General features: G+C 35.4%; 1 protein-coding gene across 1 annotated transcript in view; it reads left to right on the top strand.

Moving 5' to 3' along the window:
• smc3 (structural maintenance of chromosomes 3) overlaps nucleotides 1-17,195 on the top strand; it is a 49,725-nt gene that overhangs the window by 15,056 nt on the left and 17,474 nt on the right. Inside the window, 9 exon segments of the mRNA NM_214689.1 lie at nucleotides 1,262-1,426; nucleotides 4,479-4,600; nucleotides 6,196-6,409; nucleotides 6,502-6,605; nucleotides 6,836-6,935; nucleotides 8,017-8,177; nucleotides 8,273-8,414; nucleotides 12,204-12,354; nucleotides 12,443-12,595. Of these exon segments, the coding sequence (NP_999854.1) occupies nucleotides 1,262-1,426; nucleotides 4,479-4,600; nucleotides 6,196-6,409; nucleotides 6,502-6,605; nucleotides 6,836-6,935; nucleotides 8,017-8,177; nucleotides 8,273-8,414; nucleotides 12,204-12,354; nucleotides 12,443-12,595 (1,312 nt within the window).

Genomic DNA, 17,195 nt, shown 5'->3' with positions numbered 1-17,195 from the left:
TTTAAAAATCTTACACTTAAATAAAACAAAAGGTTAGCATTTAAATTGTCCTAAATTCACTGAAATTTTGTCTTGTGGGTCTTAAATCATTTTAAATGCATCTTAGTTTTCCTTTATGTAAAGCTACCCAATCGATCCAATCACCAAAAGTTTATCACAATAAAAGCTTTAGCAAAACTCTATTTATAACTAATATTATAAGTCTGTTGTGGATTTGTTTAGTTTAATAAAGTTTTTTTGGTTATGTTGAAAAAATGTGCATGTATACAACTAGGGTCTGCTTCATTTGACACATTATTTAAAATATGTGGCTAAGAAATAACTAATTAGAATTAGTTTCTTGATAAGGCAAGGCGATTTGTTTCTCCCTGGCCATTAAAAAATCTTTGTCTTTTGGCCCTTTATACATCTGAAATTTCATTCTTGATAGTCTTAAAAGGGTCTTAGATTTGTCTTTGTGAAACCTGTAGAAAACCCTAAGAAAAGGAAAGAAAAGTATATTACAAATTTTATTGCCATTCACTATAAACATTTATTTAAAATGCTATACCTCTGTTGGGTCTACACCACCATTGCAGCACTTGCTCTAGATTACTTGCAGGTTTTTTTTTTCTTACAATCACATTTTTCACACATTTTCTGCTCAGTTAAATTTTTTACCAACATCTCAAAATGATAGAATAGTTTCTATTTCTCACAGGTGAACAACAGAAAACTGACAAACTGATCACCTCAGATACCCCTCATGTGCTTTCTTTAGGGTTGAATGCTAATAATGTGAGTTTGAATGCTATTTTACATGAAAATTATTGCTATACGTGCAAAAGATGTGATTAATATGTTTTGGTGGCAAACACATCATGCATTCTGTGTTATTTGTTCCGTCTGTCAAAAAAAAAAAATCATCTCTATTTGCTATCACTTTGCATGTAATTTGCTCATGTGGGTACTTAATTTTTACATTTGATGAGAACCCAGCATTAATATACTGTTGTGTAAGAAATACATTTAACAAAATCTTTTATTATTTTTAATATTATTATTATATCAATATGCTGCAATTAATTAATTATACATTATATTATATACGCTTCTCTGCAAAAAGATGCAAACACAATAATGGGAAAATAAGTAAGTACTTGATTTGAATACCTGAAATTCTAGTAATAACGTTAGATTTTCACTTAAGCAGCCTCTGAAACTGCTTTCATCAGCTTATTGAGTAATGTTATCTAACCTCTGTGTTTCTGTGTCTCTGTAGGAGACGGAGCGTGTGGTGCGGGAGCTGAAGTCTCGAATCTCCGCCATGAAGGAGGAGAAGGAACAGCTGAGCGCCGAGCGACAGGAGCAGATCAAACAGAGGACCAAACTGGAGCTCAAAGCCAAAGATCTGCAGGACGAGCTGGCAGGAAACAGCGAACAGAGGGTGCGACTAGCAGACGCACACACACTAACACATGCACGCGCTACAGGCACACATATGCACTCAACGCACACATTTACAAATAGTGTTATCTTGGAAATTAGAAAGTTTCTGTTTATAAAGAAATCACTCTAATTAAATCTCTATATATTTTTTTTAAATTAACAAATCTTTGAATGAATGCATCATAAATCGGTTTTCCAGCCTGTGTTGTAATCAGTAGTATAATTGCACTATTAGATCTGTCAGGTAAAAAAAAAATCATTTATGTAAAATTTTTAACCTCATAAGAGTCTCAAAAGTTACATATATACTTCCAAAACATTTTATGAAATAACAATATATTGTAGCACAGTTATTATATTTCAAAGGCTGCAGTTTTTGAGTATCTGTTCTTGAATGTATTTGAATATGCTAATTAGCTGCTCAAGAAGCATAGTTAAACAATTATTGATTATCGTAACTGATAATTGCTAGTATTTTGATTAATAGAAATGGAGATTTGTGAAAAATCTTAAACAATTTTTATTTTTGGTAATTAAAAAATTTGTTCTTGAACACATTAGGGTTGCGCAATACTGGAATTCGGTACCAGTTGATGCTGAAATTTTAAAGTGTCCATTTCCTGCTAAAATTTTAGTGCTGTTGACCGCGTTCTTAAACTACTGTTCACATGCTCCACAGAAATGACTGTGATTGGGCATAAAGGTAATTAGTTCACCGAACTTCTAGCTGTTTACTGAGTGCAACTACAGATACAGGAACACTGGATCAATTTAAAGTCACGATTCATTAGCGGCTCGCTCATATGTCAGCCTATAGACAAACCAGCTGATCGATGTGACTTTTAAACGCTCCAGTGTTGCTGTATCTCTGTTTAAACTCAGTAAACAGCGAGGAGTTCGGTAAACTGATGACCTTCACAGCCAATCACAGTAATTTCTGTCAAGCATGTGAACACAATGGCAAATGAGCGCTGTTTAAGAACACGCTCATCAGTGCTCAAATGTTAGTGGGATATAGATGTTTTTCAAACTTTAGTATTGATTGGTACTGAATTTCAGTATCGTGACAACCCTAGAACACATTAATTAGAAACTTCATTAGCAAATTATTTATGCAAAAGCATGATCTTTTTAATGTTTTGAAACTTAAAATCTGAAAATATTTTGTGAATATTCAGAAGAAAATGTTTGTTTAAAGGGACAGTTCACCCAAAACTGTGTTTTCTGTTATCAGTTACTCATCCTTCACTTGTTCTAAATATATTTAAGTTCTTTTTTTTCTTGGGATACACAGAACAGAAGATATATTGATTAAATCTGGAAGCTGGTAGCTATTGACTTTAATAGTACATATTTTTTGGAAATAAATGGATACTGGTATACTACATTTTTAAAAATATTTTCTTTTCTCTGCAACCGAAGAATAAAATTCATAAGGGGGATGAATTCATAAAACCATATGAGGGAGAGGTTTTTAGTTGGGCTACACAATATATCGTTTCAACATCCATATCACAATGTGTGTGTCCGCAATGGTCACATCGCAAGATATGCAGTGTTGAGTTCGGATTATAGTTGATCAACAATTGAGAATACATAAGATTTCTGGAGTCATTGCACAGCATTAATATAACTGTCATTTGTATGCATTTTAAAGGCATTTCAAGAGAGTGTAAAGCATTCGGACACAATAACGAACAACATTTGTTACTTTAATGAAGAATAATTTTGCTGAATTATTAATACAATAAAGACTATACAGTGTTATTTTTCCATTCAATTATTCAGTTTCTGTACCTGAATACATATAAAATATATATATTTTGCTGTATTGTAATTATTCTTGCTCGCAATTTGTTTATTATTTTTATACACCGTTCACACCCTTACAGAATCCCCCCAGTCAATCCAAATTCTAAGTCGCTATCGATCTAAAAGATCGATTTAAGCCTGATGAAACTGTATTCATATCGCAATATATATTGCAGAAAAAAAAATATCGCAATGTCAGATTTGTCCAATGTCGTGCAGATTTCTGTAGGATCATGTGAGACTGAAGTCTGGAGTAATAAAGGTAAAAATTCGTCTTAAAAAAAAAAACTGGAATAAATTATTAAATTAAATGATAAACTACTTTTTAACAGTTATTTTATAGTGCAATAACATGTCACATATTTACTATTTGTACAGTATTTTTGCTTGTTGCTTATGCTTATTTTAAAACATTTTAAATATCTTACCCCAATTTTTTGACTAAAAGTGAAGTTTATATGAATATTAGATATCATTTGCGTTATTTATTTTATCAATTAAGATCAGTTTGTTTTATCAGCATGAATTTACAGATTGTAATTAATAATTCATTAAATCATGTGTAGTTAGTCTTTTGCACCTTTTTATTTTGTGTATGTAAATGCTTATAATGATGCATTTAAAAGCACTGTTTCCTCCAACAAATACCCACCTGCGCGCTTCAGCCTTTTTGCTGCCACTGAATTAAAATGGCAATGCCTGAATTCACACACCAACACGCGTCTCTCCTACACATGCTCTCAAAACAAAAGTCGCTCATAAACACACGCCGAGCGCCAGCGAGCTGCAGGAAACGCTGGCAGCCTCTAGTGAACAGAGGGTCCGCAGTGTCTCCGTCTGCGTCACTAACTACACACGCTCACTCCAGCTCGGGCTCCACGCCAGACGCAAACACACACATAATGCTCGTGTATCCCTCTATGTGTGAAATACACACTTTCACTCAGCCGTTCTGCATCCCGCCTTGGCTTAAAGGTGGATTAGCCCCACCTGGCCAAATGTGTGTGTGTTTTCCTGCAGAGGAGAGGACGAAAGTGCGTCATTTGCCCTTTGAATGGTGAATGTGAATGCAGGTTTGCTCAGATGGAGATCCCCTTTGTTCTGCTTATGACGCTGAATATTATAAACACCTTTTTAAATAGGAGCAGCTCCTTGCGCATCTGCAGAAAATGTATTTAGGCGTTCTATAAAAAGAGCTGAATGTGATTTTAATACTCTCTTCTCTTTCTGGCCAATAGAAACGGCTGCTCAAAGAGCGACAGAAGCTTCTGGAGAAGATTGAAGAGAAGCAGAAGGAGCTGCAGGAAACTGAACCCAAATTCAACACCGTGAAGGAAAAAGAGGAGCGAGGAATTGCCCGGTAAAAGTCTTAGAAGTGTTGAAAAGGGCTCATGAAGTGGGGAATGCAGTTTTCTTTTCTATGTTGATTTGTTTTATTTTGAATCGGAAGGGTTTTTTTTGTCGCCGTTGAACTCTCTTAAGGATGTTTTTTGTAAAATGTCACCAGGAATTTTATTTTATTTTATTTTTTTAGAATTTATTAACGCTAAAAATCTTGTTTAATTAATGTTTTAATTGTTTGTTGTATTTGATTATATGTTTATCTTGTTTTATCCTGCCCCTTTTGACTAAATTAATGTTTTATTATATTTATTATTATAATATATTTTATATGTTATGCTATATTATATTCATGTACATTATTTTTCCATGTTCGTGTGTCCCTGCAATCTTTAAAGTCCAGGTAAAGTGATGATAAAATGTGTGTTAGAAAGAAAAAATCATTATTAATCACCTAGACTCTCAGCTATCAACCACTGGGGTCACTGAAAACACACCCACTAGTAGAGCTGTAATAGGGCGCTAAAAGTTAAAGGCTAAACCTGTTTCTGCGCAGAATTTTGTTTAAAATCTGCAGATTTATGCAGAATGTTTTTGGGAGTATCATAACTAAAACCTTAGTATATGAAATAAAACTTTAATGTTTAAAATGCAAATACAATTAGATCCACTTTATTTGGTAAACAAAGCAAGTCTCTCATATAATAGATCTACTAAAAGACAGAAAATATTACTTTACAAACTATATTGTAAATAAATCTAATAAACATTTTCATATTAGTCAATTATATTACTGGAATTAATTTAAAAACTGAATAAATATAAATGTACACACATTTACACAAGTAAATACACAGAATCAATGATTGGCTAAAAATCTGCGGAATTCTGCGTGCACAGATTTAGTTTGGGAATAGCTATAGGTCACTAAAGACCCAGTGGGTTCGGACAAAGATCTTCAGCTCTACCCACTAGTTGAGAAACATCAGTTTCTTAATGGATTACCTGAATGAATGCTGCTGAGGCTACCTCTAGTAATGCTAGCTTAATTGCCTTCTTAACTTAACCTTCTCGTTTTTGTGGCAAGTTTTTGATTTGATGAATCAAACATGTTTTTTCAAGAAACAGAGATCTTTCCAAGTTTTTCTTGTTTAAGAATCTTTAGCCATTTACACTTGAAGACAAAAATATCGATAAAGAGCATCACAATTAATAATTAATTATTTAAAAATGTAATCATTTTGAGTTTTTGAGAAACATTTTATTATTAAGCTGTTTTTCTATGTGTAAACTATTTAAAAACTTATGGAGATCAATATCAGTATTTTCAAGTTGTGTATGCTCCCCAAAAATCTACTTACATCTTCAAATTATTCATAAAATTTAGTTTTGACAAGTTCTTAATGAATTAACCTTCAATGAACTCTCATAAAATCTGCTGAAGCCTTGAAAATGTTCATATTTAATCAAATTTTCAAATTTTCACAATCTGATTTTACAATTCTCGCCCCTTTGTTTTGTTCCAACATTTTTTTACAAATACTATTTTGTTTCTTGCCGCAATATTTAAAGCATGTTCAGATCTTTAGTTAGGATTTTGAACCTATTTTTCAGGCTTGCTCAGGCCACACAGGAGCGCACAGATCTTTACGCCAAGCAGGGTCGAGGCAGTCAGTTCACCTCTAAAGAAGAGCGAGACAAATGGATCAAGAAAGAGCTGAAATCTCTGGATCAGGCCATCAATGACAAGAAACGGCAGATCGCCGCCATCCACAAAGATCTGGAGGACACCGAGCAAAACAAAGAGAGAAACCTGGAACAGTACAACGTAAGATTCACTATACAGTTTTGCTGTGAACATTTATTCTTGAACATCTTTCATTCGTAGCATTTCATCTCGGCTTCGCTTTTCGCCCACAGAAACTGGACCAGGATCTGAACGAAGTGAAGACTCGAGTGGAAGAGCTGGACAAGAAGTACTACGAAGTGAAGAACCGAAAGGATGAGCTTCAGAGCGAGAGAAAGTAAGATCCTTTTCTAAAACTCTTCTATGGCTTTGGTCCATGCTTCCAGCATTCTTTCTTATTTCCCATACCAGCCGTTCCTCTCCTCACCTGCTCTTTTAGTTATTAATATTCCACAAGCCATAGGTTTCTCAGCACGATGAGGCTATAGAATAGGGTGTCCTGCTGAAGCCAGGCGTAGTGTTTTTGAGCCAGAGCTGAAGGGTGTGTCTGTGTCCCTCCTCCTGCAGTTACCTGTGGAGAGAGGAGAACGCAGAACAGCAGGCGCTGGCAGCCAAACGAGAAGACCTGGAGAAGAAACAACAGCTACTGCGAGCCGCTACCGGAAAGGTAAGAAACCTAACAACTGAACGTTTAAGATGTATTTATCAGATTTTTATTACCTTTAAAAAAAAAAGAAAAAGAAAATAATTGTATATAACGTATATAATGAATAATATAACGTATATTCCATACATAAAAGTAACATAACAGTCAGTCGGACGGACGGTCACTCTACAGCGGCCTCCGGCGGCTATTCACGCGAGAACAGTGCGGGCGCAAACAGGCCTCTCGCGGATTTGCGAAAACAAAAACTGCTTGAATACGTACCTCCCGGGACGTATTTCGCTGTCTCCAGAAACATTCGCGGGGCTACGTTTCCACAATGAGCCCGGGTTGATTTTTTTTTACTTTGATATAGGGCTGTACGGTATTGGAAAAATCTGACATTGATATGCCGAGATATAAATTGTGATACGAATTTAATTTCAGCAGATGATTTGAATACCTCTGTTTTGAAAGATTTTATAAATTTAGATTAACTGGGAGTCTTTTTCTATGCATGGCATCTGCACAAATTATAAAAAATTACAAGCAAAAATAAATAAACAGTGCTTTATGGTTTTCTGGAGAGTCTAACAGTATTTAGGTACAGAAATTGAACCATCAAAAGTAAAATAAAATGGTCATCATAGTATAAATAACTGTAAATAATATCTTTATCTTTTATTCTTTAATAAACAATGTAATTCTACGATGTGACTATTGCGAATTCACACATTGCGATATCCATGCTCAAACAATGTATTGTTCAGCCCTACTTTCATAATTGCTCTAAGCCATATCATAAGTTTGATGACTTTTCTATTAATCGTGCAGCTCTACTTCTCATCATACGTGATCAGTAATATATTTAAAATCAAATAAAGGCCGCCCACACTGGTTCACCCTGTATGAAGCATATCTTCTGAGCTCAACTTGGCTGCTGGATGGTTTCTCTAGGACTGAGTCAGTCTCTAATTATAGCAGCTCTCCCACGTTACAGAAATATACATCAGGATAGATGAACTCGGATTATCACAACTTTAGATCGTCATCTGGACTTGTAGAAGTGAAAATACAAACTTTGAAATGCAATGTTTTTCTCCAGGCTATTTTGAACGGCATCGACAGCATTAATAAAGTCCTAGAGCATTTCCGGCGGAAGGGCATCAACCAGCACGTCATCAACGGCTACCACGGCATCGTCATGAATAACTTTGAGTGCGAGCCCGCTTTCTACACCTGTGTGGAGGTGACTGCAGGAACCAGGTTATTATTACCGCTCTGCTGAATCTCCTTTCTTCCTCGAATTTAAAAGTGTCCATTGGGGTAATGATGATGTTTGCGTGCTGCTGTTTTCTCAGGTTGTTTTACCACATTGTGGAGACAGATGAAGTGAGTACAAAGATCCTGATGGAGTTTAATAAGATGAACTTGCCTGGTGAAGTCACCTTCCTGCCCCTTAGCAAACTGGACGTCCGGGACACGGCTTACCCTGAGACTAATGTAAGTCAATGTACCACATATGCATACAGTATTTCTTTATCTATACAGTTAAAGTCAGAATTATTAGCCCTCCTGTAAATGTTTTCCCCCGATTTTTGTTTAACGGAGAGGATTTTTTTCAACACATTTTTAAACATTATAGTTTCAATAACTCATTTCTAATAACTGATTTCTTTTATCTTTTCCATGATGACAGCACATCATATTTTACTAAATGTTTTTCAAGATGCAAGATGCAAGTATCAGGGTATCTGCGGGGTCTTAAAAAGTCTTAAAATGTCTTAAATCTCAAAAGCGAAATTTTATGCTCTAAAAAGTCTTAAATCTAACAATATATTTTGTTGTAGGTCTTAAATCTTTTTTGACAGGTCTTATGTACAGTTGCCTCAAACCGGGCCAAAAGACGCTTGCGCAATCACCCCACCCGTCTCCCCTAACCCCGTCTCCCCTAACGGCCCGCACTCACATTACAATCAGGCCTGGGCACGCTAACGTCATCGATGCTGCGCTGTTCAGTAAGAAGCGCTGTCGCTCAGCACAGTGGAGATTTCTCTAGTTATATCACTTAGTCCTTAGGGATGCGGCGACACGCTGTCAGATATTTCGCCGAACAGATCAGCCACTTTTGATGCTCATAAACAATCATAAAACCCTTGTCCTGCAGGAATTAGGAGGTTTGCTGAAGGTGCGCAGTTGTCGTGCAGTGAGGGGTTTGCATATTTAATAAACTATGACAGTTTGCATTCACTGAACAGTAAGAATGAATAATAAATCCATATGAAACGGTCCCTTAAAAGTCACGTCTCGCTTTCAGTTTCGGCTTTGGCGCGTTTTGCACTCACACACAAGTGTACCGCGCCAAAGCCCAAGTGAACCGCACTCAGGCACACCTCTTCCAACCGAATCAGCGCACTCACACTTCTCAAACGATCCGGGAAACGGGCCTGGGCACAGTACAGATAGCATAGTGTGAGTAGGCCCAAAATTTCCTTTGTTCATATATAGCTATCCTATCTGGCCATTAACATTCAATCATACAACAATGTATGCTCATACAATCACCAAAATTCCCAACCTCAGTAATTTTTTTTTATTTAAAAAATAGCATTTTAACTATATTTACTGTAATGTTTTTATTACTTTTCTCATAGTAACATTTGTTTAAAGTTCTTTATTTATTTACTGCAGAGGATACTGACCTAACCTATATTTTTTATTATTGAATAGCTATTATTGTATTATTAAATGTAATAAATTCTAATCATTTTTTTGATTGGGCAAGTTAAATTCTTTTCCAACTGGGACAACTGAAAAAATCCTGGGCCTTTAGCCTTGTATAAGTCTAATATTTCATTCATAATAGTCTTGAAAAGTCTTAAATTTAACTTTGTGAAACCTGCATAAACCCTGTAGTAATCGGTGACATTAAAGTGACATTTAAATACTTAACTAGATTAATTGGGTTACTAGGCAGGTTAGGGTATATACATATTTTTGTAAGACTGCTTTTATTCTAGCTAAAATAAAGCAAATGAGACTTTTTCCAGAAAAAAAAATATTACAGGAAATGCCCCTTGCTCTGTTAAACAACGTTTGGGAAATATTTGGAAAAGAAAACAAAATTCACAGGATGGCTAATAATTTTGCCTTCATCTGTATGTATTTACCAAGTGAGGTTTAATAGAGCGTGTTTTATTTGTCTGTAAAGGGTTAGTTCTGTTGTTAATTACTCACCCTTATGTCGTTCCAAACCCCTGAGACATTAAGCCTTCTCATGAACACAAATTAAGGTATTTTCAATTAAATCCAAGAGCTTCCTCGTCCTCCAAAGACAGAAACGGTTTCGACTAGTGGTGTAACGGATCGCATAATTATTATTATTTTTTATCAAGGATGGGACCATTTTTCAGATCAGCCAAAAAGGGGAGAAGACAAATGTCATTTGCTTTTCATTTATTTCAAAAACAGTACTGCAAGATTTTTTTTTTAACAAACAGAACTGAGAACCTGTAATTTTATTAATATAGAAATAAAATGAAAAAATTATCAGCTGAATATAAATGAATTGAAGTTTACTGTTACTAGTACTGTTGCTGATAATGCTATATTTAGAAATCTAACGTTATAATTTGTACAATTCATATTTATTTTTAGTTTCATTGTTAATAAATGATTCAGTTATTCCCTGATAAACCTTCATGTTTCATTGCTAGATGTCTCATTTTTAAAGAATTATTCAGTGGCATGTTTTGATGGCTGGTTATCGCCACCTATTGATTAAATAATGTAATTGCTGCCTATAACTTTCATTTTTGAGCACATGACAGTGAATTTAATATTTACCATGAACATCAGTAGTTATATCTAAACTATAAACTGTCATCCCAGTGCTTCTGTTATTGACTGTAACTTCATAACTAATTCAAAAGATTAAAGACTGACAATCTCTAAAGACTCTCTTTAAACAAATCTCTTTCTTGAGTTTTGCATTTTCAGATTTAAATGCAGTGATTGGAAGGATTAATAAACTATTGCAAATCACCATCATTGATAATTTATGTTGCGTGGGTGTTGAGATCCTGATCTTTTAATGATTAATTGTGCAGCTTACACTATGTATTAATGTAGACTAAACAAGTAGTGACAGAAAACAGCTTTAATAACCTAAGAAACTCACCGCATTTCAAATAACCTACCACAACTTTCGTCATCATTACACATTTTACACATTTAGGATTAATCTAGAAAAAAATGTAATGCGCTGGTCGTGTATTCCAAATTGTTGGTACGAATTATGGATCAAACATGATCCGTTACACCTCTAGTTTTGACTTATTCCAGAAAAAGACTCTGAAGCATTCTCAAAACAGTCCATGTGAGTTCTTTGGTTTAACTGTAATCATACAAAGCTCCAAGAAAACATTTTCTAAAAAAACTCGTAAGTATATATATATTTTTTTACGACAGGCAGTAAGACATTTTACATTAGAGTCAGCAGTGCAAGTGTTGTGTTGACTGTAGTAAATGCACACCCTGATCTGACATTGAAGATATTACACTTTATTTTATTGCGCAATTCATGCTAATAAAACTTTTAGCTAAATAAACTACTAATGACCTGCTTGTTAATAGTTAGTAATGGAGTATTTGAGTTTAGGCATTGGGTAAAGTTAGGGATGTAGATAAAGCTCATAGTTAATGATTAAGTGCTAATAAACTCTGTTAATATTTTCATAACTGGCAGGTAATAAGCAAGTTGTAAATTATGAGAATTCAAATCACTTTTATTGTCCCATCATCAGTAGCACGTGTGCTATGATGCGTGAAAAGCTTAGGTGCTGATTCCAGACAGTACATATACAACGACAGTGCAAAATACAGACAGTGCTATACTATATACTCCCAAGATACTATAACATACTGCCAAAAAAAAAAACAGGACAATGTAAAATTGGCAATGTTGACAGAATTATAACTTAAATTGACTAAAGTGTTATTCATCTTTTTTTTTTTTTTTTTGGTGCACAATAATGTTTTTGAAGCTTTGCATGATTAAAGTTGAACCACTGAACTCATGTGGAATGTTTTGACAATGTTTTTAGCATTTCTCTAGAATTTGAATGCATTTTTGTCTATGAAGGTTGAGAGAACTCTTGAATTCCATGCAAAAAAAATGAAAAATGTCATCTTCTGGATGACTGAAACAGAATGAGGGTGATTTTATAGAAATTTTGAGCATTTTTGGAATCCCGTAAGCTTATTCACTTTTTTGCTTTTCTTTTTGTTTAGGATGCAATCCCCATGATCAGCAAGCTCCGTTACAGTCAAAACTTCGACAAGGCCTTCAAACACGTGTTTGGGAAGACTCTGATTTGCCGCAGTATGGAAGTGTCCACTCAGCTGGCTCGAGCTTTCACCATGGATTGCATCACTCTGGAGGGTAAACATTTATAATCTGAATGTGTACTTGATGTCATACTGTATTGATGTTCAAATGGTTTGAATCCCTGTTATTCTTTTGGCTTCAGGTGATCAGGTGAGTCACCGTGGAGCTCTGACCGGCGGTTACTACGACACTCGTAAGTCCCGTCTGGAGCTGCAGAAGGACATGAGGAAGGCCGAGGAGGAGCTCGGAGAACTGGAGGCCAAACTCAACGAGAACTTGCGTCGAAACATTGAAAATATCCTTTTCATGCGTACAATTGTGTTTTTTACAGTACCAATTAATCTTTTTAAAATAATACAGAATCTATGTTGGCTAACATTTAAAGAATGGATAAAAAAACCGAAGCCAGCTAACACAAAAATAACAGTTATGCTACTTATAAAAGCAGAGTAGTTTATTCTTGTTGTGCTTCAAATATGATCAATTCTTTTGCAGAAATGAGACCAAACTTGCTTTCTCTGCCAAAATATGGTAACCCTCTTTTTGCAAGATGATGTAAAATGGAATACACTAGGGCTGTGTTAGATAGAGCTGGGTTCGATTCGATTTCAATAATCATCACGATATATATTTTTTCCATGATAATGACAGTTCGATAATTACTCGATAATATTTATAGTGAGTAACGCTGCGCAGACATTTTGCAGCCTGCCTTTCCGGATGCCGCACGTAGGACAAGTGTACAGCCATGCAGTGTTGGTTGCGCTTAAAGGAGTAAGAAAAAAATAAGGTAAAAAAGGTCAGAGTCATAGACATTGTTGACTAGAAACGTCACTAGACTTCAGTAGTCTTGAGCTACTTAGTTTTTTACTATCGGACACAAAACAGAGCAACAGGCACTGCAAACTTCGCAGACGACTCGTGTCATCAATAGCAGGCAACACTACAAACCTGTTTCATAATTTAAAACAATACCACCCTTATGAAGATACTAAGAAGTTACAGACCCAAACAAGTGTTGGTAAACCAGCGCCACTACCCAGCAGAGTTTCATGTCATCATTTTCGAAAGCTGTGCCTTACGAGGAAAAAAACCTCTGAAAAGACAGACAAAAGATATGACACAACACAATCTCAATGAACACTTGAAGCTTGCTCTACAGGCTGCATTATTTAAGAGAATTTGTTACGACATTAATAGGACCTTTTGTTGTCAGGCTTATGTTTTTTTTTAATATTAAGATATTTGTTTTGAAATCTGTAATACCACTATTGTCCCTCACCGATGGTAAAAGAACCAGCCTTTATATATTTAAAGGACATAATCACTGAGGAGAAATCAGATGCTCAAGACATAATCTTTAAAATAATGAAATATTAAAAATGCAGCAAATATATGACAGACATTTACAACAGCAGTGGAATATCATCCAAGCACATTTGTTTAAGGCGGGCACGAACTAAATAAATATATATACATACATTTCCTTGAAAATGTATCATTTTGCAACGAATTTCGTTTTGTATATTGTGTAACTTAATTTTGATGTATATTTTGTTGGTCGGTTATCTACAGTATAAACAAGAGGAACGAATAACATCTGAGGTGAAGCGCTTTAAAACAAGCCCGCTATATGAAATGCTTTAGCGCCAAAACAGTTCATTAAACTATTTTCACGGTTTCATTTAAATTTATTAACTAAGCGTGGTCTGAGTAGCATGAGCTGCACAGTCTGTACAGGCTATTCGCAGCACTTATAGTATTGTTGAATTACCTCAGAAGAAAAAAACTCTGTCTGAATGATGAGAGCTCGGGAGCTCTCTGTGTAAATGGACAGATTTCCCGCACGTTTCGTTGTGATGCGCGATTTGTAAAATGAGAGTCTGCATAGGTCTATTTGTGCTAGTTTGTCAGACAAATTTGGTTAAAAGACCAGCAGATATAACGGACATCTGTGCATAAAGGGTTTTATGCGTCCCACAATATGAGATGTCAAAAGGGGGAATGCATAAGCAAGGCAAACTGCACACACTTGATATTGTAATGTGTGAACGCGGCACAGCGCAAAGCATAACTAAACCTTAACATGTCCCTGCTTAATCAGTCATCTATAAGGTCTATCGATTAAAGCGTTATCGACAATAAATAAATCATTAAGTAGTCATCAGCATCCCTAAATAAAATATATTAAAGTATATTTCACCCTAAATTCACCATACTCACTATTCAAAGGAGAGTTCATCCAAAACTGAATATTCTGTGACCATTAACTCAACTTTTACTTGTTTCAAACCGTTTTTTTTTTTTTTGTTTTGTTTTTTTTCTTCTTTTTTTTGATGTTGAACAATAATGTCCAATATCTTGTAGGTAATGTTTTTGGTTGTTGAAACCTTGAACAGTAAATGCTGAATTAAGATTGTTCTTTTGTTTATTATTTATATTGTCAGACAGCTAAAACATTTAACAAAATGTGTTAAATCAGCTGCACAAAGCGATTGGCATGCTGAAAATCTTATAAAATTAATAGATATAAAGATTTTAGTTTATCGTAATAAAGATCGATATCGACTGATATGAAAAAATAATCGTGATAATTTTTTGCTAAATCGCCCACTCTAGGCTGTGCAATTAATCGAAATTCAGTTGCGATTTCAATTTTGGCTTCTAACAATTAGAAAAAACATGAATCGAGATAAAACGATTATTGCATGATATACCGTCCCCTTTTCTAGTGGTACACATTTGTTGCTCTGCAAAGCTCAGTTTCACGTTACAATTACTAAAAGCATGAGCTGTAATCTAATGCATCATTCATTGATATACATTCGAATTGTTCATTTTTATAAAAGCACAAAAGTGATCGTATGATGCTGTGTGTATGGCTCAGCCTCAGAGACGAGCAGAGCACACACATCTAGTCCTCTTAATGTGAGCACTTTATTGGTCAAATACATGCAAATTTGTTTGAAAATGCGGTGTTGAGTGATTATTCATATTAGCCCCTCAAAGACATGTGAAAGAGAACCCATAAATCAGAACAGTACTGCTCTTAATGTGACAGCGCACAATTTTCCTGATGCTGACTGCATTTATTATTAGTCAAACAACAAAAGGACAAAATCGCTCACTGCTCTTAACTGAAGGACTTTTGTAGCATCTTCTTATAGTAAAGATGCTTAAAGCACAGTTTGTTTCATATTTGTATTCTATTGTATTTTTTTCCTTTCCTTATTTACAGGGAGGAAAATAACTGTATATTTACAGTTGAAGTCAGAATTATTAGCCCTAAATTATGAGCAACGTTTATATTTTACCCCAGTTTCTGTTTAACGGAATGAATTTTTCTACAAAATAGTATGTCTAAACATAATATATTTCATAACTCATTTCTAATAACTGATTTCTTTTATCTTTGCTATGATGGCAGTACATAATATTTTACTGGATATTTTTCAAGTTACAAGCGTTCAACTTAAAGTGCAATCCAAAGGGTTAATTAGGCAAGTTAGGGCGGTTAGGCAAGTAATTGTATAGTAGTTTCTTCTGCAGACAATGAATAATTTTAATTTCAACTGTATATCATTTTGAATAATCATGAATACAATTATGACCAAAATAATCGTGATTGTGATTTTTCCCACAATCGAGTACACCATACATTGTACTATAAATATTACATTTTGTCAGAATAATAATAAGGCTGACATACCTTATTTATTAGTGTTTCCATCTTGCAATAACTCATTTAAAGTACTTATTTGAAGTCGCACGAAATTTGAATTGACAATGTTTAGTCTTAAATTAAAAAAATGATTCTGTCTAAATTAATCCATTGAAAACAGTGTGTTTTGGTAATCTTCAATCAGTCAGACCATTTGCTTCCACTCTGAAATGGCAGTTCTTTTTTGATCAAGTTCTAGTAAATTGGAACTGCTTTAGGGTGCTTTCACACCTGTGAATCGATTCAGTTGTTCCGAAACAGAGATTACAAAAGTTACATTGTTGCTCTTTGCTCTTGGAGCGGTTCGCTTTCACACTGCTAAGTTTCTAATCGGAACAAAGAGCTAAAACAAGTCACGTGCGAGTAAACTCTCCTTACATTGTTCAGAGTTTCAGGGTTTATTTTGCAGCGTCCCGCTCAGCTGTCAGGAGAGGTGGTGGTTTGGTGGTGATTGACAGGGTGCACGCGTGCGACGTGTTTGAGGAGAGACGCGGTGGGGAGGGGTGAGAAGGGTGCGCGACGATGCCTATTTGAGGACCGGGAGGGAGACGCGAGATTACCGGGAGATCATCACTCGTTTGCGGGCATCCGGTGACTCGCGAAACTTCCCGCCCTACTAATAATTCTCTCTTCATATAGCCGTATGCCTATTACATATCAATAAAACACTGTGATATAACCAAGCTTGGATCAGATCGCTTTCTCACTGCAATCGAACCGCTCCAGGGTTCGTTTCAATCGAGCCGAGACCACCTCATTCAAGCGATCTCGGAGCGATTACTTTGGCGCGGAACAGATCGTGATTGCCCTGTTCACATATGCCAATCGAACCGCGCTAACTGGGCAAACGAGATACGTTCCGAAACAAAAGTCTAGGTGTGAAAGCACCCTTAGTCCGGTTTCCATTATTGAAGTTCAGGTCAGTGTAATGTAAATGTCACTGCTGAAAGCCCTAACACTGAAGAGCAAATCCAACGATGTGCAGCATATTTAATACTTAATATTCTGTTTTAATTGGAAATATGTCATCGTACTAAAATAAATGTTTGTCGCAACTTCCATTTCCATTTCACATTTCCATTTCACACTTCCAAGTACAGTAGCTGATATCTATCATTCCCTTCACACATGCACTTGTCAACTCATTGCGTCTAATATAATCGCTGTCTTCAGC

Source organism: Danio rerio, chromosome 22 (genome assembly GCF_049306965.1).
Source record: "Danio rerio strain Tuebingen ecotype United States chromosome 22, GRCz12tu, whole genome shotgun sequence".
Classification (NCBI taxonomy): domain Eukaryota; kingdom Metazoa; phylum Chordata; class Actinopteri; order Cypriniformes; family Danionidae; genus Danio; species Danio rerio.
Note: the sequence above shows the minus strand (reverse complement) of the source record. Positions and strands in the feature narration are given on the sequence as shown.